This window comes from Molothrus aeneus, chromosome 16 (genome assembly GCF_037042795.1).
Source record: "Molothrus aeneus isolate 106 chromosome 16, BPBGC_Maene_1.0, whole genome shotgun sequence".
NCBI classification, from domain to species: Eukaryota; Metazoa; Chordata; class Aves; order Passeriformes; family Icteridae; genus Molothrus; species Molothrus aeneus.
The window spans coordinates 1,150,059-1,176,907 of NC_089661.1; the positions used below are offsets into that span (position 1 = coordinate 1,150,059).

Below are 26,849 nucleotides of genomic sequence, written 5' to 3' on the forward strand. Positions count from 1 at the left end.
CCACAGCTGTTTGTGAAGTTAAACCTGGTATCACCTGAAACCACCCAGTGGAACCAAGTCTCAGCACAACAGGATCACACCACAGAGCTCCTCATTACCATTTTCAATTAAGTCTCCTTGGCTGAGTTAATATTTTTTAATTTTATTTCAATCACCACCCCAAGTCTCTGCCCACGGTCCCCAGTTGCTGCATTGACCTTTTGAAGACAGGGATGTGAACAGACACATTTACTGTACAAGGGGTGACAGGAGCATGTCAGACCTTGGAAATGCTCATCCCAGTGAGGCATTCAGGGTAGGGAGGCAGGTGAAGTCCACAGAATGGATCCAGTGTGGCATGAAAAGGATGCACAGCCAGCAAAGGACCAAAAAAGATGGCACAGAAATGGTGGGGCTTAGAGCATAGACCATGAGAAATGCCCAGGGGTGGGGACTTACAGAGGCAGGGAAAGATTGGTCAGTGGAGAGAAATGGAAGGACATCCTTCTCTAGCAGAAGGGTTCAGCTCTGCTGGAACCAACCAAGCAGCTCTGGGAAAGGAGACTGTGATTCACAGCACAGAATCCAGCCACAAAAGGAAAGAGAGACAGCAAACCCATGCACAGAGTCACTACTTGGTCAAAGCTGAGTAATTTTTTTGTCCACTAAAAAGCATCTGGCTTTCTGGGAGTTTGCCTGTGCCACCAGCTTGCTTCAGCTGCTTGGAGCTCACGGAGTGGTGAGGGATGAACCCCCAGTGCCTACAGAGATGGAGCTCTTGGAAAACAGGGTTGAGCCAAGAGTTCTTTAGAACTAATCCTGGAGATCTTTGTCAAATTAGTTTCAAAGTACAAGATTGCTCAAGCAGAAGGGGAAAATGCCTGTACACAGAAGCATCTCTAGGATGTTTAGGCAAAAGGCCAGGGCAGCTGCTTGCAGAGAAAATTATAAAATAGAATAAACAGCAGGGGGGGGGGGGAAGGAAAAAAGGCCAAAGAAACCTGTCCCCAGCACTAACAGCTGTAAAACCCAAGTAACAATTTCTGCCCATTTCCTCAGCTGTAGGCAAAGCAGAGTGTCTGAAGTGCAAACATGCTGGGGAGGAGGACAGGAACTGCTGCTCCACAAGGGAGAGACACAGCGTGTGCTCCTTTGGCTATTAGCTGTGTGGGCTGGAAGGTCTGCACACAACATTTCTTGTTGAGAAGCATCTCTGGGTGGAGTGGTGATACCCAGGGGTAGCACTGGCCACTGTAATAACCAGGGCTTCTTACACCCAGAGCAATCCACATCCCTGCCTCTCCTGGTACAAATGCAAGCAAACAGGCAAAACTCATTATTAGTGAAGAGGCAATATTTGTTCCCCTTATGAATGTTCTGTAGGTCAAAGCTATAATAAACCCTGCTAGAATATCCATCCTAATGGAGCTGTTCCCTTTTCCCTTCCTCTGCTATTTAACCCTTTCCAAAGCAATTGCTGGAGAAGATGAGACTTTCAGCAGAAGGTACATGAATGGATCAAACTCATTGTGATCTAGAATCCCAGAATCTCAGACTGTTTGGGTTAGAAGGAACCTTAAAGCCCATCTTGTTGCACCCCTGCCATGGCAGGGACACCTCCCACTGTCCCAGGCTGCTCCAAGCCCTGTCCAGCCTGGCCTTGGACACTGCCAGGGATCCAGGGGTAGCCACAGCTTCTGTGCCAGGGCCTGCCCACCCTCACAGGGAAGAATTTTTGCCTAATATCTGCTCCAGACTTGCCCTCCTTCAGCTTAAAGCCAGTTTTCTCCCTGGGCTATCAGTTCTGTTGGGCCACACTGCCAGAAATATTTCTTCTTGTGCACCAAAAGAAATTACTTTAAACACTAATGAAAATACTGACCTATGTAAGACTTCCTGAAGAATATTAAGTAGCATTTGAAATGGAAATATCATCCCCCATCCTCTGCCCCCCTCCAGGTCTGGACCTTGCATTCCAGAGGCACTATCTTAAGAATCAAAAATAATCCCTTGGCTGAAGCAGGAGCTCGTTGGGAATGCTCAAAGCCAGCATTATTGATTTCTAATCCATTCCCAGTGCCCCACAGGACAGCTCAGACTATCACCTACAGCTGCAATTATTTTGGGTGTAGGTCCATGCATCCAGCCTGACTTCTACCAGGCACTGCTCCAGAGAGGGGGCAAAGCCACTGCAGATTCTCAAGAAAGGCACATTACTGTGTACAATAAATAAGAATTTCACTTAAAAATAGGTTTTTCAGACTATCACAAAGTGGGATATTCAGCAGGATTTCTGACACAAGCCCATTTTTCATTTCCACCAGCACAAAGAGAGCAAAAAATTTGTCTTTTCTGACTGTCTGCTCATTACTATTGGAACAGAAGGCTGGGACAGACATCTACAGCAGCACTTCCACCTCTTGAGGTGATGACTTGTGCTATATTCCAGATAAAAAATGGATCTTCCTGCAGTGGTCCAAAGAAAATTCATCACAGTCATATGACTCATTGCCTTTGCTCTTTAAGTTGTGGTCTTTTCTCTCTGGAGACTCCATCCACCTCATCTCTCACACACACTGATGCCAAAGCCTCTGCTTAGCAGCTCCTATGCCTGATCTCTGGTGCCTGGTTTCCTTTCTCTGGAATCTCCTGGCCATGGAGGATGGCAGATTTTGGTTCTCACACCACTATCCCACTGAAAGGCAGGAGCTGGGAAGACAGCTTGCTTAGAGAATGCTGGTTTTGCCCTAGAAGACATCTGTAGAAGGGATTCCCTCTGGAATTGCTACTATCTGGTTTGCTGGTTCCCTGCTAGCCTGACCTTTGCTGAAATAGGGTGGGACAGTGATGGAAAAAGCAGAAGGACTGGGAAGCTGCAGTTAAATCCTTCCCACACACTCCCCCAGTGTCCAAGTGCTTTTATAAGTGTTATACACTACTGGCAGCCTCTCCTCTTTAGGATGCAGAGAGCAAGAAAAGCCTCTCTGGGACATGGCTGTGTTCCTGCTGGGTCAGGAGATGGAAATTTCACTCCTGAAAGTGTAAGGAGAACTTCCCTGCTGCCAACACCTCATTTCTTTTCAGAAGATAATTTCCTTTAGTATCTTTCCTTTAGTATCCAGAGCATGAGAATGGGGGGTTACAAAAGCACAGGTGGGCTTTGCCCATACCCCTCACCAGGGCAACCCTGCAGAAAAGCAGGAGGCCCTTTCCTCTCTCATCTTGCCCAGGCTCTTGTCCTGCTGGCCTCATGGAGCAGCCAAAGCTTTCCAGCACCACTGGAGGGGAAGAGCTTTTCCTGCTGCTTCTTTCTGCCTTCTTTTACTTCTGCAAGTGTTCAGCAATTATGACATGAAGCTGCACAGAGCCAGGAGGTGATAATGGCATGAGGTCTTAGTCCCAGAAGTAACACAGCTCTGTGTTTCTCCTTCTCCCCTTCTACATTTCCCCTCACACCATCCAGGGCACTGCATTTCCTCCATACACAGGACACAAGCAGGGCATCACAAAGTACAGAGAGCAGCAGCCAGCCACAGCAACATGAGATTATTTCCCTTGTTTCAGCATTTTACAGCTGATAATGTTGAAGTGGAGCCTTTCAGTGGGAGCAGCACAGAGGGACTGGGGTCACTCTGGGGGAAGGCATGGGGGCCTTACCTGCATAAGGAGACGCAGAGGTTTTCCATCCTGCTGCTCAAGGACTCTGAACTTCACTCCAGCTGCAAAGACACAAAATAAGGAAAGCAAACCCATGGGGGGATTGTTGGGGTGTCCTGTGCAGGGCCAGGAATTGGACTCAATGATCCCTGTGGTCCTTTCCCACTCAGGATATTCCATGGTTCAATGCCTGGAGCACAGACCATGAATTTGCTGCCCAGTGCTTTTGGCTGAGCACTGATTCCCCAGAAACTGTCTTTAACCTTTCTGGATTTGGGAACATTCCCCATTTTCAACAGGAAGCATGGATTGTCTCTACAATGCTTTAAGCCTAATGACACAGCTCCATTAAAAGTAACTCCTCCCACCTCCAGCTTGAAGACTCAGTCCTAGGGCAAGCACACAGCCTAGAAATCAGCCAGCCAGACCTGAGGATGATAGAGGGACTGGAAAAACCTTCCACTTTTCCCAAACTTCCATCAGAATGGGAACTCCATGTTAGCAGGAGGCAGAGAGCCTGACTTTAATTTGTGCTCATGTGGACAGTGCAAATCTGTCCCTACTTCAGGCTGAGGGAGGGAAGTGGCTGACCTGGAGACATTAAAACATTTCAAAGCAATCCCTGCCCATTAATCCCAGCATCCACGTGTTTTTAAGAGGCTAACCCCATCAAACCTGCCACTTTCTATTTTCTCTTGGATTTGCCTCATTGCTGATACTGTAAAGATAAATAGGAAAGATTTTGGATTCCAAGGGTGACACAGTGCACACAGATTTAATACAATGTTTCAAAGGTAACAGCTTGGACCAGAGAGGCATTTTTCTTACAAAGATGTCAAATTACTTCACAGAAATAAAATCACCAATCCATCTCTGCAAACCTGTTCCAGCCAAGCATGCCCTGTTATTCTCTCCTGCAGGTAAGAAGATGAGACAAGACAGGCACAGATCAAACACTGACAGGAGCACAAACAGAATAACACTGCTCACCATTCTAAGTGTAAGTGCCATTGCTGCAGTATCTCTATGACTCTTGAACACTGAAAAACCAAAATATTTTCTCTTTTTCCTAAAGCTTTGAATTAATTAAAATCATACACTTCACTCCTGGGATAGAATGCTTTTCTCTAGCACACAGCTCTGATTTAAACTCTCTCCCCAAATCATAAAACCTTTTCTGTCCAGGACAGGAAGGATTTATCTGCATTTTGCTGGATTATATTGATAGAGGGGCTTCGCCCGTGGCTTGAAATAGATGTTTCTGTACCCTGGGCCTCAACAAGCAAATGTGCTGGATGACCAAAGTGCTCAATGTGATTCACAGAGCTTTGGCTATGAGGAAGTGTCTGAGCCATTCCAGGAACTACTTTTCTGGCAAACTTTGTCAGAGAGAGACAGAAACAAGCAGGCACTGAAGGTTCAGATATGTGGTCGGGCACTCTGGAGTCTTAGCCCAGGAACAGTAATCCATTATCCCAGCAAATACTGGTTCTCTAGGTCCTGGCCACACATCTCCCTTCTAAAGCTACAAGCCAACACTTTCTTAATTAGATTATTTAATTGCTCAAGAGTCTTAAACTTCTAAGAAAACACAAGCACAAAAAGGCTATAAATTCATTTTAGAATGATCTGCAGGTGACTGCAGAGCTCAGGACTCTGAGCAGTTCCCTCCTCACAGGAAGAGCAGGAAGGCTCAGGCTCCTGCAGATCACTCCAGCACAGAAGAACCTTGAACTATTCCCTGACTTCCAGCCAGCTCCAGAGCTCAGGGCTCTGCTTTTCCTGTACAAAGGCATCAGCAATGGCACAGGAGAGGTCAGGACATGAATTCATTTGCTTTGTTTCACATGACAGCACACTCAAGTGAGGGTTCGTACTCCAGCAATTGTGGCAGGTCCTACAGGACTGTGACAAAACCTGTCCCAACAATTCCAGTGTGAATGTTGGGAAAGGGAAGTACAGGAAAAACAAGCTGGCCTGTTCACAATCAAACAATGCTGGTAGCCTGTGTGTGGGCACTCTGAGAGCCCTGAAACCCCTGCTGTTCTTTTCTTCATGCTGTGAATCCACATCCCAACCAAGGTGGCACCCCTTGAGCTGGCACTGGGTGCACGGAACTCTTGCACAGAGGACATCAGCTGTGATCTAGATAGGAAAGGTTTTTGGAAGTCATAAATATTTCACTTTGGATGCACAGAAAGAAAAGAATGCATTTAGTTTCTAATGTGTGGATGGATCATTCACCTACCCCTGGCCTGGCCTTCATCAGTGAAGTATTTTGTCAATTCAGACACTGAATCAAAGAACTTGGAGGCCATGTGCCACAATGAACTCAACCCCCTTTCCACCAGCAAAAACTATCCACTCGTGTTGGTAGAACCATCTTGGTGGTGCCTGTAAAATCAGCTGCCCTAACACCTGCCAGAGGATGTCTTCTCCAAGTTCTGTGTCTGACAAGGGAGGCAGCACCTCAGCAGCAAGCACACCATGTGATGTGTACTCTCTCAAGTCCTTTGAGTTGGATTCAACTGCTCTATCTGTTCCTGTTGCCATGCCACAGGTTTGTGCTGGGGCAGGGACACAGGCTGCAGAAATGCTCAGAGATGCCTCTTCCTCTCACAGGCATCAGGGCCCTGCAGTGTCAGTTAAGGAACACAGCTGAGAAGTCAGTCCCCTGCTCAGGTGGGGGCTTGTTTCCTGCAGCAGAGACCTGGCTGAACAGGAATGAGGAGGAGTAACCTATGGCCTTACATAACCTAAAGGAATTCATGGTGTTGAACCTCTCAGTGGAACCAAGATTTCCTCCTGCCCTACATCCTGCCCATTACTGGGTCAGTTTTCTTCAGCAGCATCTCCTGTTCCCCAAAGACAGCCCTGAAGGGTTTAAGATGTTTCTGCCAGGAAATTCACAGGAACCTGCTGAAGGCTCCCATGGAAAAGCAACAGAGTTGGTAACAGAGCTCAGCTCTACCTTCCCAAAGCTGAGCCTGGCAGTGCTCTAGCAGACAAAGCTGCTGAGGTTGCCTCGAGCTTCCTCTGCCTTTGATGACTGGCCTTGGTTTACTGATGATCAAGCTCTTTCTTCTATGCTAAATTCCTGCTGCATGCTCTTTAAAAGGATGGGAGATAATAATTTAGATGTGCTTGACTGTAACTAGATCAACCATTGCTGTGGACAGTCAAAGGCATTCCAAAATGAGTCCTTACTCTGGTGCCAGCCCTGGTTTATGGTTATCCAAAGTGAAAAAACAATGACTGGTTTCAAAATGGTGACAGATTAGTCTCAAAAAGGGAATGATTATCTGAACTCTGCCCAGAGCTTTGAAATTCATCCAAACTCCAGGGCTTCAGTCAGTCAAAGTCAGCATAGAACTGAAAGAGCTCCATTGATTTGCAACCACTGCAGATCCAACCCTTTGGAACAGCTGATATTCCAAGTATTTTTGTGATTTCGTTTGTTTCAGAGGCCAAACACCCAAAGTTATGAGCTTGTTTCACAGAATCATGGAATATCCTGAGATCACCCAGCCCAGCTCCTGGCCCTGCACAGACACCCCAACAATCCCACCCTGGGCATCCCTGGCAGCGCTGTCCAAAGGCTCCTGGAGCTCTGGCAGCCTCGGGGCTGTGCCCATTCCCTGGGGAGCCTGGGCAGTGCCAGCACCCTCTGGGGGAAGAACCTTTCCTGATCTCCAACCTAAACTTGCCCTGGCACAGCTCCATGCCATGTTTGACTCACAGAAGTTTTACCTGACCTGGTAGTCTGGAACTGGAATAAAAGATGACCTTGTTTATATGGTGCTTGCTTGAATGTAATTTTTAGTGGCCAAGAACTTTCTAAAGGTGCTCCTGATTCTGCTTCAGGTTCCGAATTCTTTCCATTGATATCCTCATCCTGCTCCTTGCAGGAACTGTTTCACAGCAGGGACACCTGCACAACTCAAGCCTTGGCTTCTTTCCTACCCCTACTGCATCCTCAATTCAGGAGTGATCCAGTGCACCAAAATCAAGCACATAATGCAAAATGCTTGAAGTGCTGCAGGGGCAGAGCTGAGGGACTCACCTGCGAGCCTGTAGGATCTGCAGAGGCGAAGGATGAGGGAATAAAGAGGCAGGGAGTCAATCAGGTCCACCAGCAAGTGTATGAGGCCCTGCACAATCACCACCAGCAACCGGAGCTACAAAAGCAGTTTAACAGAACATCTCAGGAAACAGGAGATTAAACACTTGTAAATTCCTGAGCTGAGCTTGGATCTGACACTGCTGTGTGCTAAGCTAAGGCCTCCCAAAGTGGGTGTGATGTCTGGAAGTGCTGAGCATCCAGACCCTGTGTGAGGGTCCTCACCAGTCTGGGCTTAAGAGGTAACTGGAATGAAGCTCCTACAGCTGGAGAAGCTGTGACCAGCAAGGACATGAGAACTATTCCACTTTCAACAGCCACAGTTGAAATGGAAGCCCAAATTCTCCCACTTTGAGTCAATTCCATCACTGTGTATCAGTGAATGTATATTTTCCTCTCTCCAACAGTGAGCTGCAACAGCTCATTTCAGCCTGAAGAAACCCCACGTAGAGTTTAGGCAAGGCAGAAATGAGCTTCCTGCTCTGTGTTTTCTGTCCCTGAATAAAGTACCTCCTTTTGTCACAATGCAGTTATTTTCTGCTGCCAAGCTCATGTGAAAAGAGAGGGCTCAAAAAAGATGCTGAAAGCATGTGATGGCCACTGTCTGTGGAAAATTTGGCTCTGGGCAGACCACGGAGAGGACTGGTCATGTTGGGAGAAGAAAAAAAAATAAAGAAGTTCAAACCTCTGAGGAAAGCTTGGCTGAAAACATTTAATACAGCAAGTTAATTCCCTGAAAAAAAAGTTCTGGATCAGACTAGAGAGGCCATCACCACAGATGTGGACAGAAACATATCAGCTTCTGAGAGAAAGAGAAGGGAACAGTTTGTCTTGTGGACAGGATTTGCTGGGAATTTCCTTTGGAAAAATACAAACACGAGCTGATGTGAGAGAATCCTTCCTAAGACAACCACATTTTTATTTTCTTTATGGATGACCATAAATGTCTAGGAAACCATTTTTTACTACTTCAGAAGAGAGTGTTTGACTTGTTTCAAGGGTTAAATCTTACCAGGGTAAACACCAAATAATACAGTGCAGTTGTAGGCAGAAGGAACAGCAGGATTGTGAACAGCAAAGTGCCAATAAATAACTAGGGAAAAAGGAAACACAATCATGAGCAGAGCAATGGTAAAATAAAATACATTACAAATAAAAAATAGGAGACTCTGAGGCAATAGAAGTTTGCAGGACTCCTTAATGTGTTTTTATCTTGCCTATGTGAATAATGCTGTTACCTTGGATATTTTCAGTATTTCTCCTCTCACTGGGCCTTCTTCAAAACTCCTTATTATGGGAGTACATTTGGAAAGATAAATGCTGGATCCTGACAGCACTTCTCCTTTACAGACCACATTCAAGATTTCCCATTTCAGGCCAGCTTCCTTAGGAAACTAGACTTAAGTGATCTTGCAATTTTTCCACTCCATGTCCCCAAAAGTTTTAGAGCCACTGATCAGATTTTACCAGAAAAATGTGGAAAATAACAAAGAAGTGGTAATTTGAATGGGAATTCTGGAAAGAAGTGAGAAGTACTTTTGTTCCTCCTTGTTTAAGCAGTGCAGGTACCTGGGGCAAACCTGACAGAATTATTTGTGATAAACATTCCCAGCAGCAACTGGCTGAGCTTCCAGCCACAGGAATTCTGCTTCTTGCTCAGTGGGAAGGTGGGAGAGAAGCTGGAGTCAGGGAGCAATATTTAGAGGATGCAAGAGAAAAATCCCAAAGGAAGGAGGTGTTATTAGCTTCACTGCCCACAGAAAAAGTTATTTTTATTCTGGGCCAGCGTAGGTTGGCGTAGGTCTAAATAATTCCAAGTGGGAGAATTCAGATTTATACCAAACAGGGACCTGACTCTTCTATTTCCAGTCACCACTTCCAGATCAGAGAGGCCACAGGAGCACAGGGCACTGCAACCTCTGCAAAAAGGGACCACGGCTGCGGGATATCATGAAAGAAAACAACCCAGCAGCCACAGCACAGAGGTGGATCAGCATCACTGCTTTAGGGATGTGACCAGGAATAGATCACAACCCAATCCATTCTCCTCACAGCAGTTGTTTCTCCCTTCTCCTGTCACTCCACTGCAGTTGTTTAAACCTCCAAAAGTCTTTTAAGGTCTGCTTTGAATGTCTCTTCCTACCCGGCCAGCGACACAATTCCCACTGGTCTCCAGAGCAGCAGGATGAAGCCTCAAGTGCCAAACCAATTCTCCTCAAAGTACACAGGGAGGAGATGATGCAAACCTGGCATGGAGGCTTTTAATCACCAAAGAAACAGAAAACCAGCTCTCAGCTGTGGTACAAGAAGTTCAAGGTTATCTGTTGTAATAGAAAGAGGCACTGACCCTGCAAGTTTCCAAATATTATTGTATTATTTCAGTGATGTTTGCAGCTGCTGGCCTGCAGCAGTTCAGGCTCTGTTGGACTTTTGCATGGCATTTCAGAAATTAAAAAGAGCTTACAGCACTTCACAAAGAACTGCCTCTGCCTGAGCGAGAGTGTGTGGGCCAGGCTCCAGCACAACGTGAATGAAACAGGGCCTTTTAATAGAAACGCTGCCACGGCTGTTACTGTGGCAACACTGCTGGGCACCACATTTCCAACTGCCTCCAGCCCTCCCCCACTCCCACTCCAGGCTCGGAGCTCCGGCATCTGCAGCACCCAGCACAGCTCAGCCCGCAGGGTGCCTGACATGTGCTCAGGGCAGGGAGGGGATGGGATGGGATGGGATGCTGGAGAGCAGGGATAGAGTGCAGGGTAGGGAAGGGGTGCAAGAAAGGAGTTCAGGGCAGGGAAGAGGCACTGCAGGGAAGGGGAGGGGTGCAGGGAATCAAAGCGGTGTAGGGAAGGGAAGAATTGCTGCAGGTAAGGAAGGGGTGTTGGAGGGCAGGAAAGGAGTCCATGGCAATGAAGGGGTGCTGCAGGGAGTCAAGGAGCGCTGTAAGGCAGCAGAAGAGCTGTGGGCTCAGAGTGTTGGGGTATGTCCTTGTTCTGGGCACCACAAAGGCTCCTGTGTCTGTATCCCAAACAGAGCAGGAGGGAGGGCATCACCAAGGGCAGTGCCAGGGGTGTCCCCAGGGCTGTGGCACTACCTGGTCCAGGTCATAGGAGCAGGAATCCACTCGCTGCCGCAGCACGTTCCACTTCTTGCCCCGGAACAGGCGCCACAGGGAGGACAGGCCGTAGATCTTCAGGCAGTAGAGCCTGAGCAAAGAGAAGACTCTGCAGCACAGCTGGCAGCTTCCAGCTCCAGCACCACCCAGCTGTCACCAGCACAGCCCCATGCCCACTCACCCACCTGCAGAGTCAGGGGTGGCAAAAGAAATACACTGGGAATGATGCAGATAAATCCTCATGGCTCAGCCAACCCTGTCTGGGCTGCTCCCTGGCACAGGGCTGCTGCAGCCAGCTCTGGGCCACTGCAAGGCAATGGCCAGGCCATGCCCTGGAGCTGCAGCAACCACCAGCCTCATGGCAACACTTTCCCTGCAGCAAAAGGGTGCTGAGGCCCTGGCACAGGGTGCCCAGAGAAGCTGTGGCTGCCCCTGGATCCCCAGAAGTGGCCAAGACCAGGATGGATGGGACTTGGAGCAAGCTGGGGTAGTAGAAGGTGTCCCTGCCACAGCAGAAGATGAGCTTTAATGCCCCTTCCAACCCAAACCACTCCATGGTTCTATGAGAAGAACCAGCAATCCTATTTCCCCAAGGTCACCTGTGTCTCCCCAGTTCAGATCTGTCCCTTCCCCTGCCTTCAGACCCTTCCAGACAGGGCTAGCCAAGGTGTTACCCCCACACCTGAGTCAATGCAATGCAATTGTGCCTCTGCAGCAGAGATACAAGGGAGAGGAGTGGAGCCCCTGAAGCTTCCCTAGTAGCCCACAGCTCTAAAAATCCTTAAGAGTGGGAAGAGACCAGTGAAATGCCTGGTGGCCCCTACTGCATCCTTTCTTAGGCTTTCAGAACTTAGGGCTATGAGACTTGGAGCTACTTCCCTCACAGAAAAATGACAACAGTGAGGGAAACTTGGGGTGACAAGGGGTGGGAAACAGACACTGCTTTATGGAATAACAGCAAGGAAGAAAGAGCCCTTGGGATGGAGAGGAGGCACAAAGTGCCCTGGGCAGCAGTGCCAACACACAGGGACATAAAGAAAGGGTACATGGCCAATGTGTGGAGCAGAACAGAGTCTGAGAAAGCCTGAGCTACAAAAGCCAGGCTGGCAAACCAGGCTAGCTAAGGTGTGGAGGCTGCTCAGATTTCACAGCAGCAATGTGAAAGCAGAGGCAAGGAGTCTCATCCAAGAGAAGAATCTGGTTTGAGGAACACCAACTGCTTCAAGGAATTGGCAGGGTGCCTCCAGACTGGCAGGCACAGCTTGGTGCACTAATCCCTAGGCAGGAGGGAGCCCAGGACAACTCCTCCAGGTTCTGGCACACACCTGCCCATGGCTCTGACTAAGGCCACGCTCTCCCTGCACCCCCTGACATGACACCCAGCGGGTGTTGCTGCAGTGGCACCTGCCCCACCTGCCCTGCTGCCTGCACACACATGCCTGCCCTCGTTTCACTCTGTGGTTTGCTCCACAAGGGGATCTCAGGCTTCACCAGCACCTGAACCAGCAAATTCTTCCTCCTGCCAGCTGCAGGAATTCAAGGGGCTGTGCTGGCTGTGGGTGAGTGCTGACTCTTCCTGGCTCTCCATGGGGACAGCACACAGCTGTACACTCTGTACTTCTAACAAACACAAGACAGGTAGGCTGGCTCCCTGCAGCTCCAGGGAAGAGCAATCAGCTGACAAAATGCTTTTCCTACTTCCTACTACCACTCTGCACAACCAGGATGAGCAAGGCCATTCCTCCCAGACCAACACAGAAATTCCAGTAATTAGAGGTGTTGGGAAGAGACCTCCTACTCCTGACATTACTGATTCTGGGTGTAAAACCTATGCTCACAACAGACCTGGCTCATAAATCAGGTCTCAATATTTCCAACCATTCCCTAAACTACCCATATCTAAAGATTTACTATTTCTTGTGCTGTTTCCTATGTAAAGTCTGTGGAGGGACGATGGCCATTCTGTACTTTATAAGGCAAAAGGTCCTTTATCTCTTCTATCCCATCTCCATGGCAAGCACATCTTGTGGCCTGTGGGACTCCTTGGTGCAGCACAAGTAAGAGGAGAGCAGGAACAGAGCATAGTGATGGGCACCTCTTACACAGGAAGCCCAATATGCCCTAGATGTGCCCCAAAGTCCCTTGCACTCCCCCTACTCATTCAGAACCTCTGCCCAGCTCTCAGGCCACGGGACCCTCCAGACAATGACCCCAGGATAGTGTCACAGACCCCCTGTAACCCCAAACCTGCCACCTGTGCTCCACAGTGCAGGCAAGGACCTCTGAAGCAGGGCAGAGACAGGGATTTTGGGGCTTCTCCTAAACTGCAGGGGTTCCCCTCTCTTCCTTCTCTTCTCCAGTTCCCCTCCAAATCTCTAGCAGGGTGCAATGGAGGAGAGTACTATGAGCTGGATCAAAGGGATGGGGTGAGCTGCTTTCTTGTCCTCTGCCTGTCATGTAGTTTCATTTTGCCAGGTCACTACCACAACAGATAAATATCTAAATGGAGGAGAAATGAAACATGGCTTGCTTGCATTACTGTGCCCATCACTTCTACAGGCTTAAAAGACTTCAAGAAATTACTGTGGGTTAAACAGTGAATTCTGGAGAACTACACCAGGACTGAATGCTTCAGCACAGCCTGAGGGGTTTCCAAACAAAGCCCAGAGAGGGAAGGGGACTCACCTGGCCCCGTAGACATAGAAGCAGTAGATGTGGAAGGTCAGGAGCGCGATGATGTCGGAGAGGATGCAGAGAGCCACGGTCAGGCCCAGGCAGGCTGACAGCCCCACGTACCACAGGATCATCTCAATGAACGGGGACAGCAGGTGGATGTAGCCTGGTGGACATGGCAGAGGGTCAGTGTTTGACTGGGTCATCTCCCTCTTGACCCTCTCAAAAGGCTGATTCCCCTCACCCTAGAACACTGCTCCAGAAATCAGAGCCATGACAACATGGAAGTGGAGCTGGAAAACTCCTTTAGATGCCATCTTCTCTTTAGGAGGGCCAACAAAAACTCTCCTGCCCAAGTTTCTGCCCCAAAGTGGTGCAACACTGGGAGGAGGGGGAGGAGTGTGCACAGCTTGAACACAGCAGTCACCTTTCTCCACATGGGATTTCATGGAATTAGCATGGCATGGTTTGGGTTGCAGAGCACCTTAAAGATAATTTAGTGCCACCCCCCGGCCATGGGCAGGGACACCTTCCACCAGACCAGGTTGTTTCAATCCTTACCCAATCTGGCCTTGAACACTTCCAGGGATGTAACATTTGATTTCCTACATTTGTGTCCAGGTTCTTAAGTACATTTTTAACTGCACACATCAACCTTAACTGCAACCATTCCTGTTTTTCTGCTCTTCCCACAAAAGCCACTTCATATGGCTTTTGTAAAATAAAGCAGTATGGACAAACAGTCTCTTTCATCACCAAAGTGGGGCAAAGTCACAGAAACAAGACCATACTTGACTAGTGAGCAAAGCAAATCAGCAAAATAACTATGGAGTTCATGTCCATCATGCCTGTACTCCTCCATCAAGGATAACAAGAGTGTTTTATTTCAAGGAAGAAACTGAAATAATAAAATTGCACTAAGCTGACGTTGGTGATAGCACAGGGCTGGCATTTGCATCTTTGCACATTTCTCATCCCTATCCCAAGAGCTGCCTCTCACATGGCAAAGACCACAAAACCCTACAAAAGACCTCACAGCAGTGCCTTCCCTTGGACACTCACCACCAGTGACACCAAGGAACTAAGCCCCAGCAGCATCCACACTTCTTGCAGAGCATCAATACCAGCACTGTATTCAATATGCATGAATTCCTTGTGTGGGAATCCAACTTTGGCTTCAGTTCCCACAGCAGGAAGACTCCCAGACAAGTCTGTACTTGCAGAAGTGCATTTTGATTCATTACTCACCTCTAGGCAAACATTAAACACTCAGAGGAAAGAGATGAAAAGGGAGGCTGGAAAGTTAAACAGTTTCACTTACTGATCCAAAGATGGATGTGATAAAGGAAGAAGCGGCCCAAGACTTGATCCAAGGCTCGGTTCATTTTCAGTCCAGCTGGGGCTCCCATCAGCCACTGGAGCAGGTCCTGCAGCTCTTCAGCCACGTGCTGCAAACACAAGGAAGCCAAGCCATGGAGAGAAAAGGCTGCAATCACACTGGACAGGGCCAGTGCACTGTAACTGCTGCCCCCTCAAGTATTCTACCACAACCTTCAAACCAATGGGAAAAAATCCAAACAACTGCTTTACAGACAGCTACCTAAATCAGAAATGCACTTTTATTAACTCCTTACTGAATCAAACACAACAGCTGAGAGGAACCTGAATTGTTTCAGTGGTCTCTGTGCTGGGACCATGGAACTATGTCACCTCTGGCCACCTCTGGAAGGCTTGCACAGTGGGATTTCTTGGGGTAATGAGGGTTCTAGAAATAGATGGCAAATGCTGGTGCACAAATCCACTTCTGAGGACAGTCAGGTGAAAAGTCAGAGCTGAGTTTGGGGAAGGCTGTTAGGATTTTAAAAGGCGGGAAGATGGCAGTGCACTAATGGGCAAAAGAGAGTTAATTTTTATAAACAATCTGTGTTTGTTTAGAGCAGGATAGAAAACACAGTTACATAAATGTATTTCATGCACACATTCCCTTGATACTTTGTATGTACTAGACAATATCCCTGATCATCCCTATCATTGTCTGCAGACTTCATGGGTACACATGGCATCCCAGCAACAAAGCAGCTTTGGAATCACTGAGGAAAAACACTAATGGAGGTCCTCCCCACATCACTGAATCAGAAAATCATTATGGTTGGAAAAGCCCTCTAACATCAAGTCCTATGGACCTAATACTGCCAGGTGCACCACTAACTTGCATCCCTAAGTGCCACACCCACATGGCTTTTTGAACACTTCCAGTGACTCCACCACTGTCCTGGGCAGCCTGTGACAGTGCCTGACCACCCTCTTCATAAAGGAATTTTCCCAATATCCAATTTAAACCTCCCCTGATGCAAGTTGAAGCTGTTTCCTCTTGTCCTGTCCCTTGGTCCCTGGCTGCCCTCTCATGTCAGGGAATTATGCAGAGCCAGAAGATCCCCCCTAAGCCTCCTTTTCTCCAGCCTGAGCCCCTTCCCAGCTCCCTCAGCCTCTCCTCGTGCTTCAGCCCCTTCCCCAGGTCCGTTCCCTTCCCTGGACCTGCTCCAGGCCCATGTGCTGTCACTTCACTGCTGCAGAAAAAACCAAACCCCAGCTCTGGGCTTGTTCTTCCCTACCTCAAATGTGTGCTCCAGACTCTTCACTGAGGGCTGTTATTCAGTTTTTCTGGTGATTTAGGCTCAGGCTGGTGTTATTTATTGGTTTTATCTCTCCACTCCACTACTCCACACTCCCCTTGCACGTGGGTGATTTTTCTCCTCAGAACTTTACACCTGCCCTGCTCCCCTGAGCTGAAACCATTGCTGAGCACCAGCTACCAAGCTGTGAGCTGAGGGAGCTGATAACCTTCAGCAAACAGGTGGGGAAAATATTTGGAAGAAGTGACCTCTTACACTGTCCTACATGGACAGAGAGGAAAAGCCCTCTTTCTCCAAAAATCCCACTTACAGCCCACACAAGTGAAGGGCACTGAAAACTGCCCATGTGCAGAACCACCAAGCCACACTCCCTAAAGCTGATGCACTGTAGCCTACTTTCCTTATCATTCACATGTATAACTTCCCTATGGAAAAAATATTTCCAATGAATGGTTCCATTTTCTTTATTAACCAAAAGATGCTGGCAAAATGAGTTTGTAAACATTTACTTTTAATGCAGTGGCAAAATTAATGGCTCCATTTTCAACTTCTCCAAAAGGCTTGTCTTTCTATTCCCTTCCTTTTCCATCTCTCACTGCAAGTCAGGACTGATTGGATCCCATGGAGCTCACCTCTGTGGCTGAGAAGCGTTTGCTGCTTTATAAATAGACTGGTTTTAATATTTAAAGTGTTGGATTGGTAACTTAGAAAAAGCATTTGGGGATTTTAATGAAATATTTAAATGCTTGAAAGCAGTCCTTCAGCAAGGCTGAGTTTTAGCAGGGAGTATTTCTGGAGGCTGCCAGTCCCAGAGGTGCTGCTAAACCCTGACAGGGGCACGTAGCCCTGGGAAGGTGCCCTACATTGCTGTTATTTAGCTGGGTAAAACAAGAGTCCTGGAGCATAACCTTGCAGGTTGTTTTCCAGACAGATATTTTAGGACTGATCAATAGCAAGTAGAATGAGGAAAGGTGACGGTGAGTCCGATTCTCCTCCTGCAGTCATGAATACTCAATGTGGGCATATTAATAAATCAGGTACAGTGGTTTGGAAGTGTTTCATAACAGGGTACTGGGACATGACCAAACTGGAGAGAGACTGGTGCTAACGAGGGTTAGATGAGCTCACTGTGAAATATTCTCCTTCCTGTCATGCTCTTCTTCCTAGTCTCCATGTGCAGAGGTAAATGCTGACGTGACATGGCTGGAGAAGGACGCACAGGGCACTGTGATGCTCCAGGGAGTGCAGCTGGGGGTCAAGAGCACCAGGAGGGGCTGAGGGAGCTGGGAAGGGGCTCAGCCTGGAGAAAAGGAGGCTCAGGGGGACCTTGTGGCTCTGCACAGCTCCTGCCAGGAGGGGACAGCCGGGGGGTCGGGCTGTGCTCCCAGGGAACAGGGACAGGACAAGGGGAACAGCCTCAAGTTGCACTAGCAGAAGTTTACATGGGATATTGAGAAAATTTCTTCACTGACAGGATGGTCAGGCACTGACAGAGCTGCCTGGGGCAGTGGTGGAGTCCCCATCCCTGGGGGCCCTTGTGGCCAGGGGTTAGTGGTGAACACAGGGGTGCTGGGCTGATGGTTGGACTTGGTGATCCTGAAGGTCATTTCCAGCTTTAAAGGTTCCATCTGGTGCAAGTCAGAGCATGCAGAGGCAAAGCTGTCCCTGTCAGACACACCTGCCCTGTGTCTGTTGCAGGTGGTTGGGGCTCTAAGACAGACTATTTTATAAATTAACATCTAAAAATATTTTTCAGGAAGCGCTCTCTCTGCTTGCTTTGTTTATGGATCAGTGGAACAAGACTGACTAGGAGCATACATCCAATTATCTCCAAGCCCCAGTAAAGCTTTTGCAGGCACAATCTATGATAAATATGTAACTGTTTCAAACAGATTGCAACTTAGGAAAAAGAGACATCAGCAAGGATAAAAGAGATAAAAGGGGAAAAAAAAGGAGATGGTTTATGAGCAGTTCTGTTTAAAACCAGTGCAAAGCTTTGAGTCAGGTATTTCTGAAAGAAGGCTGTCTTGTGGAAGGCAAAAGCAAGGACAACCATTGGGAAGCCTGGTGGGATCAAGAGAAGGAGGAAGGTAGGAGTTGTGAGGGCACCTACAGAGAGAAGATTATTCAAGTTTTCCATTTTTGGATTTGAAAGCCTGCTTCAAAAATCAGTCTTTCCTAACAGCTCCTTGCCAGTTACTCCCTGGGTGTCTCTGAATCACATCTGCCTCACTGAGTGACAAAAGCAGCTTGTTATTACAGCCAGCACAGTACAGCTCACCATGCTGGAAAAGTGGGAGCTGCACTCAGTGATGTCTTGTGCAGCATCAACAATTGCCACCCAAGTGCTGATTTGAGATGCATTTTATCAGAGGATAACAAGGGATGGCCAGGGAACACAGCTTGAACTCCTGGCAGCAGGCTGAGCTTGTTGACTTGACCCTGGCAGTGCTGAGAGTCAAAATCACCCACCTGCACTGCTTCCTTCCAGAGAAATGTTGGTTGGAAAAAACCCAAGCACTGTATCCAGAGCCCACACAGCTGGGATTTTGTCAATGTTAAAATCAATCAATCAAACCAGTAAGGTTATGTGTTATATAAGGGTAGTCTGTCAATATTAAAATCAATAAGGTTAAAGTGAGGTTATGTATATAGCCTTATTATACATAACAATCTTATTATAATAGCAACATAGAATATCCTGAGTGGGAAGGGACCCACAGGGATCATCCAGCCCAGCTCCTGGTCCTGCACAGACACCCCAATCCCACCCTGGGCATCCCTGGCAGTGTTGTCCAAACACTCCAGGAGCTCTGGCAGTCTTGGGGCTGTGCCCATTCCCTGGGGAGCCTGGGCAGTGCCCAGCATCCTCTGGGCTAATGAGATACCCAATATTGTATTTACCAACAGACACAGAGGTGTAGGGTCAATGCTATCAGCATATCTGGGCACAACTCAAAGCAGAAGAGTGCTAGGGAAGGAACAGGAGCTCTCTGCACACAGGGAATGCTGAGTAACTGAACTTGGCAATACACATGCACTTGAGAAAGCCCAGTGATGGGAATAATGCAGACCAGATGGACACTCAGCAGCAGAGAGGAAACCTACTGCTGAATGGCTGAGGGGAGATTTTGCTGTCATACTGGAAAAGAAGTGGTGCTGGCTTGCACACCACATGCTGAAGTCATTGGTATATTTTGGGATCACTCAGATCTGCATTTTTTAAGGCCTGCATATAATGCATATAAATCAATGCCCAGCAAAGGGAGTAAAAAGACTCCAAACGATTTTATGTCCACAATCTCATATGCCTGAAAGAAGAAACTAAGGCTGGAAAAAAGAAGAGTTGTGAATGGCCTGAACTGATAAGCCAGGAAAAACAGGGAAGAAAGGCACTGACTGGCTATCAGCCCCCCAAGACATGGAGGAGTCAGCACCTCCAGGAATGAAAGCAAACAGCTCCTGGTGATAGCCAGGTACCAGAGTCCACACACAGAGGAGGAGACTTGCTGAAGATAGCTGTCACTATGATGCAAAAGTTGAGTGACAGATGAGCTAAATTACTGAAAGAGGAACAAACAAGCAACCCTCACAAGAAAACCTGTCCAGGACAGGTGCTGGGGTTGGACACACCTTGAGCACGGAGAGTGTCCATCTGCCAAAGACACTGGGCAGATGGAATCCCTCCCAGAACCACCTGTGCAACCAGGAATGCAGCCAAAGCCACCTCCCTGCAGACTTGTTAAGAAATCAGATTTCTTAGAGCTGGGCACTTCCAGTAATCCCAAAGAGAAAGCTCTAGAGAACTTAAATTTCTCCAGCTGAAATATCTGTAAGGGAAAAGATGTAGGAATAAGGCTTGGAAGAATATTTGCAGTGTATAGCTCAAACACAAGACCAAGTGTCCTGCAACAAATGTGGTTCTCCCTACCCACCACCACTGCTGAGTAGTGCCTACAGCACACATGCTGTCCTTAAAAGTTTGACTATGAAAGATAAGAAAACCAGCAATAGTCCTGATCCACAGCTATGCTGGACAATCCATACATGCTTTCTGCAAGTCCAGCATGTACAAGAATGATCAGAGACCTTGTAATAATTAAGAAGCTCAACATGGATCAAAAAGATCGTTGTCAAGGGAAATGTGAGGTCTTCCCAGGAAATGCAGCATAAGTAGGAAAAAGAAACCACTGCTGGAATTTTCTGATCAAAATCAAATTCTTCTCAACCAAGAAGCTGCAAAAAGAGCAGAGAGAAGACATTCTCCAGATGCTAGAAAGAAACCAATGGAAAGAGCCATGAAGAAATGAAAGAAAAGTGGGCAGAGAAAGGATTAGGCTGTGCAGCTGCATGGCAGGGCTCAAAATTGCCTGCACATGTAATCCCAAGACACAGAAGCTCTTAAAAGAGAGCTGACCTCAGATTAGTGGTCTGGTCTCCAGCCTCTGAAGTACATTATATGTTCCTTACTGCCACTAAACAGATATACTGGAGCTCTGCATCTAAAATGAACCACCAGAAGAGCAGGACAGTGTGGGTCATACTCACTATCCATGAATTTCTGCTGATCTTGAGGGATTTCAGTGGGCAAGAGGAGTTATGTTTAAGAAAATCACAACACACAGTAGGTTTTCCTAGTTTGGCCATATCCCAGAGCTCTTAGGCAGGATTTCAGGTGTTTGTACCCTGACCAGCAAAGCCTTTGGACTTCCCCATGGAACTCCTTCCACAAGCACAGCTGCATTGCTTATCATATTTGACTTTCCAGTAGTTTATCAGACTCAACCCAGGTTACAGCTCTTTTTTCACCACAAACAACCCATATAGCAACAACTTGAGGACACTTTCTGTCGACTCCAGAAAAAAATAAAATAAAATAAAAGCACTATGGCTCCATAATCACCCAACCTGCAGCTGCAGAGCTCTGTCCAAGCCATAATTGTTCCTTTAGAAGCTTGAGGAGCCCTCCCATAAACATCTAATTAGTATTCACAGCACATGCAAAGCAGAGCTGAGTTTCTTTCGAGCAGCCCCAACAGGCCTGATTTGAAGATTTCACTGTTCTTGAGGAGACCTAATTTGCATGACTTCAGACAGGTCTCTCTGAAAGCTTGTGTGAGAGGCATTGCCTCCTTAACAACCACCCCAGAGCAGGTGAAAGGGGATCAGATTTGGCCAGACTTACGTCAGCCACAGGGATGAGGGTGTCAGCAAGGTGACCAATGCGGTTCTTCCTGTACAGCCACGACATCAGCAGTATCCCCAGGGCCACATCAATCAGCAGAGACACAAAGATGTTGGCTTTCCTGCAGGCAGGGTAGAGAGAAACAGAGTTAAAGGAAGGACAGTGTTTAATGTTTCAATGACAGTTGTTGGCTTCGCTTATGTAGCACCTTTAATGTCCCAGGGACACCAGGACAACTCACTGAAGAGGAACAATTTTGGAATCTTTTCACTTCCACTGGTGTGCTGCTCCTGTAGCCAAGCACAGGAGAGTTTTGTTCAGCCTGGAGAAGGGAAGACTGAGGGGAGACCTCCCAGCTGTTTACAGCTCTCTCCTGAGGAGCAGCTCCAATCTGTGACCAGGGACAGGACCCAAAGGAACGGCTGGAGCTGTGCCAGGGGAGGTTTAGGTTGGATATCAGGGAAAGGTTCTTCCTCCACATGGTGCTGGGCACTGCCCAGGCTCCCCAGGGAATGGGCATGGCCCTAAGGCTGCCAGAGCTCCAGGAGTGCTTGGACAACACTGCCAGGGATGCCCAGGGTGGGATTGTTGGGGTGTCTGTGCAGGGCCAGGAGCTGGGCTGGATAATCCCTGTGGGTCCCTTCCCACTCAGGATATTCTGTGATTCCATGATTCTAAACTCAGAGCCACTCAGAGCCTGCCACATCACAAAACCTTTCTTAGTAGGGAGCAAAGAGGGGATTGAAGCTACAAAGAGGAATGTTAGACAGAAAGGTATACACACACTCAGGGGGGATTTACCAATTACCAGTACCAAGGGCAGCAGCACTTGGCCCGTCCATACTGAGATCAGATGGCTTTCCCAGACAAGGCAATAAATAGTGGTTGGGTTCATACACAAACCCAGAAGGGCTGCTGGGCTGCCCCTTCCTCACTAGAGTTCCTGAATGGAATTCCATGACGTGAGTTATTCAGGAATCAGACAGAACAATCACAGTTACTTTTGGCCTTCAAATCTGTTAATCTATTTTAAGTGTTCCCTGGGAGTCTATTACTGCAGGATCAGAGAATCACACAGAACAAGACTGGCTGTGGAAGAGCTGTAGGGCATCCAATATCTGTCTCAGATCTCTGCTCTGTTCCTCTCGCTGTGCTGCATGTTTGCTTTTTCTCTTACACTTTGTTACTGTTCTAACAGTGTAAGTGGAGTCTCTGGTCTGCAGTTTCTGCACAAAAAGCTTTCCCAAAAGAGTGGGTGAAAGAGGGGAGCATTTAAACCTTTCTGCTCTTATGGAAAATGCCACTGAACACTGATGGATGGCCATGGTTGACAGCAGCACACGTGAAAGCAATGAGCCTGTGACAGCAAAGCACACACACATGGGTGCAGTACAAGCTTTTGGGGTGCAATATCCCAGTTGCCTTGCCTGAGCTAGGGAAAAAGGCAGGTACCTGGCAAAAGGCATGATTAACACATAAAAATACAAATATATATGCATATGAATACAGTGCAGAGTAAAGATATGCAAACTAGCAGGGAGTAGAGGAACATGATAGGGTGCAGTGAGGACCTAGTACTGTCCAGGCATGGGATACATGGTTTGGGCTCCCCACAGGAGACAGGAATAGAGCCAAGACACACCTAACTTTACATGTACTCCATACCTCATCAGCTGATTTTGGTTTTGAGCCTTCTTGTTGCTGCTGATGACCTGGAGGTGCTGCAGGCGATGTCCCAGCTGCTCACAGGTTGAGAGTTTGCTCCACAAGAAAGACAAAGGCCAAAACTTCAGCACCCTGCAGAAACACATGGGAATGTCTCCTCTTGCCTTTGCCATGTAGCAGGCAGGCCAGCATCCAACATCCATGCAAAACAGTCAGCGTGAAGTTAAGGATGGGCAACCAGAGCTGGTGATTAGATGTTAATGACTCTCTGAAAGTTAAAAGAATTAAGGCAGCCTTGCCAGACCAAGACATGCAGACAACCCAAGCTCTCATTTGCACTCTGTCAAACCATGTCTCAGTCTTCCAAGGAAGCCACAAGGCAATCCTGATCCCAACCTCTGCTTTTGGATATATCACTGGGCTTGCACAATGCTCCAATCTCCAGGAGAGCAGAGTCAAGTTGTGCTCAGTGCAACAATTCAACATGGTGTAACTGCTGCACAAACCCCAGTGTTACTCACCACAGATCATGGAATGGGTTGGGTTGGAAGGGACCTTAAAGTTCATCTCATTCCACCCCCCTGCCATGGACAGGGACACCTCCCACTGTCCCAGGCTGCTCCAAGCCCTGTCCATCCTGGCCTTGGGCACTGCCAGGGATCCAGGGGCAGCCACAGCTGCTCTGGGCACCCTGTGCCAGGGCCTGCCCACCCTGCCAGGGAACAATCCCTAATTCCCAATATCCCATCCAGCCCTGCCCTCTGGCAGTGGGAGCCATTCCCTGTGTCCTGTCCCTCCATCACTTGTCCCCAGTCCCTCCCAGTACCTCTCCCTCTCCAGTCCCCAGTCCCTCTCCCTCCCTCCCTCACAATCTCCTGGAGCCCCTTTAGGCACTGGAAAGGACTCTAAGGTCCCCCCAGAGCCTCCAGCTCTCCCAGCCTGGCTCCAGAGCAGAGGTGATTACAAGTCTCTGTGTGGCGTGAGCCTGGTTTAACAAACAGCTGTGCCCTCCATGCACTTTATGTCCCTTCCCCCCTGCTTTTCTTTTTTCTTCCACTTGATCCTTCTCTTCTTTTTTTTTTTTCTTTATTACTTCCAAATTCTTTTTTCAGGGTCTTCACTTCTACCTTCTCTCCACTGCCTTGCAGTGACCAGCATTATGTAGATAACCAACTTTTAGCATTTAATTAGGTTTCAAAAGTTAACATCCACATTAGGCCTGTAGGGGAGGAAACAGTCACAAGGTTCTTTTCTTATGACTCAGAAGAAAAGTACAAAATGATGCTCAATTATTTTGGGGAGTTACTTTTATTACCACACAACCTATAAAGTAAGGACAGTTGGTGATTTGTGCAGGCTGAAGTGACACAGCACTGGGAGCAGGCTGGTCACAGAAACCACGGCAACACATGGCACCACGTTTGCTTTGAGGGATAAATTCTGATGTGGACATAATTTGGTGTACAGGAGTACACCAGCCAGTGCAGTTGTTGCACTATTTTCACAGTGTTTTACTGGTTTTTGTTACAGGTCCAGGAATCCATGGTCACTTTTAGTCACTTCATCTACTCTCCTGTGCTGCTTTGGCATGGTTTTTCAGGTATACATTCATTTCACACAATACCATTATTCCGTGTATCCTGCTTCACTCTGGAAATTGCACAGCTGCTTGGATCATTACTGAGCAGGGCCTGGAGCTGGATGTCCCTGCAAACTGTGTGTGCCTTCCACGGATTTCACCCGGAGTGTGCCAGCCCGTGCCCAGCAGCAGATACCCCCACGACTGGCCAGGATGGGCACACTGGGGTGCCCACTGCTATTCACACAATTCACACAATCACAAAGGTACAGCTCCTCCAAACCATGCTCAGTTCCCTGGGGCTGCTGTCCCTTTTCTCCCCACACCCTCCTGAGCCCTTTGAACCCCACTTTGTGCATCATTTGTCAGCTGAAGGACCAGAGTGTTGAAGTCCCCCTCTTCCCCCTCCCTTCCCATTCAAATTTCAGACACATTGGGTTTGAAACGCAGTGTACTGTGAATCATTCTTAATTTGAGGTCTCCAAGTTACTCAGCTCTGCGCTACAGCCTCCCACCTTGGAGACAAATGAATGCACTATTCCTCAGCTGACTTGTCAGGAGGAGGGAGCTGAGGCGGTGGAGAAAAGAGCACCATGCAGGGGAGGGAGAGGGGGTGACTGCTCTGGCCACTGATCACACACACCTGGGCTCACAGATTCACCAAGACACCAGAGCAGATGAGTTTTCCCTTCCAATTATGCCCCAGCTCAGTGGTTACAAACTCTGGTGTGGCAAAACTTGACTAGAGCAGAGAATTGCATTTGAAATGTAAAGAAGGGGAAGGAGGAACGCTCTACCTGTGGGATTATGTACAGATGGCTGAAGGTGAAGAATTATGGGTCAAACACCAGCTGCCAGACCGTGTCAGCTCAGGCAGAAAGCAGCAGCTCTGGGGCCTGTGCTACACTACCCACTCACTGGGTGATAGTCCCATCCTCTCTCTCAGCAGTGCGTGTCTCTCACCATCCATGGCTGCTCCTCAAGCTGGAGGCAGCCAGCCACTGGCTCACCCCCAGTCTGACACCCCCAGCCAAGAGAAAGGACAGGCTGCTGTTGTCTGCCTGAGGAATGTCTTGCACAAATGGGAATGATTCCCAAAGCAGCCTCATGCCCAGAGCACCAAAACATTGTGCAGCCTGCAATGGTCCAGCTCCTCAACTGGACACCATGGGGCCAAAAACACATCACAGGAATGTCCCTGTCTGTGCTACAACTGACTCTCTTTTCACTCACCACCACATGCACAACCTCTATTCCACTCACATAGTTTCACATACATACACATACTTATTGAAATAAAAATACAAACATACTGCAAAAAGCTCAATAGAGCAGCTGCAAGATGTGCTATGGGAACTCTCTGTGAGGACTGGGGAAGAAAGCAAAAAAATATTCCTTGCGTGGTCTCCTACCCCTTGACTGTGCATTGCCAGAAATACTCCCACTTGTTTACAACACAGTATATAGAACCATTTTCAGGACTTCAATGGAAAACTAACCAGATAAAAAACCCCAACAAAAATCTAGTGATGTTGTGTCATTGCATTATCTAAGCAGCAGGAGATCTTTGGGGTATTTCCAAATATATGGAATTTTTGCAATAAATTAACATAGCCTCCATGAGTAAGTCTTGATTTTCCAATTCAGTTTTTTCCCAAGAGTGAGAGGGGAATTTTCAGATATCGGATGAAAAGCAATCTTTCCGAATCTGGATCACATGCAAATATTAAGCTCCATTAACCAGAACTCCTGCGTGTTTTCTTGCTCCTTGCTAGAAACTGCAGGAGCAGTGCCTCCTTTGGATGAGAAATTGGAGGAGTTTTTATATAAACAGACTTTTTTAAAAACGAGCACATGGAATTTATTGCCTCAAGACTAAAACCTCCTAACGTCCCCAAGAGCAGAGACCTTCAGGGATAATGGGAATGCTGCCCCCAAGTTCCTCTGAAGCAGAATCGCAATGGCCACCCCTTAGCACACGGTGGTGCTGAAGAAATGCCTTAATTCAGGATGTGCGGGACTTGAGAACAAGGGGTGAGCTTGGAGGGATGGCAGTGACTCACTCCCTGAGATTTCCAGCACTGCTGCCCTGCTTCTCCTGTGCAAATACAGAACAGAGGCATATCCAAAAATCCCCAAACCTCCTCAGCCTGAGAGGACATTGCTGATCTCTTTCTTTAGCCTTTCAAAGCTGACTATCCCTTAACATCACAAAAATAGATACAAGTCCTGTGACCTGAAGG

General features: G+C 47.8%; 1 protein-coding gene across 2 annotated transcripts in view; it reads right to left on the reverse strand.

The window, feature by feature from the left end:
- PIGQ (phosphatidylinositol glycan anchor biosynthesis class Q) overlaps positions 1 to 26,849 on the reverse strand; it is a 37,509-nt gene that overhangs the window by 4,974 nt on the left and 5,686 nt on the right. For both annotated transcript variants that reach the window (XM_066560824.1, XM_066560823.1), the window contains exons 3-10: positions 23,028 to 23,159; positions 21,363 to 21,483; positions 14,866 to 14,992; positions 13,557 to 13,710; positions 10,851 to 10,962; positions 8,769 to 8,849; positions 7,700 to 7,814; positions 3,637 to 3,698 (exon numbers count right to left, since the gene is read on the reverse strand). In XM_066560824.1, the coding sequence (XP_066416921.1) occupies positions 3,637 to 3,698; positions 7,700 to 7,814; positions 8,769 to 8,849; positions 10,851 to 10,962; positions 13,557 to 13,710; positions 14,866 to 14,992; positions 21,363 to 21,483; positions 23,028 to 23,159 (904 nt within the window). The remainder of the gene's footprint in view (positions 1 to 3,636; positions 3,699 to 7,699; positions 7,815 to 8,768; positions 8,850 to 10,850; positions 10,963 to 13,556; positions 13,711 to 14,865; positions 14,993 to 21,362; positions 21,484 to 23,027; positions 23,160 to 26,849) is intronic.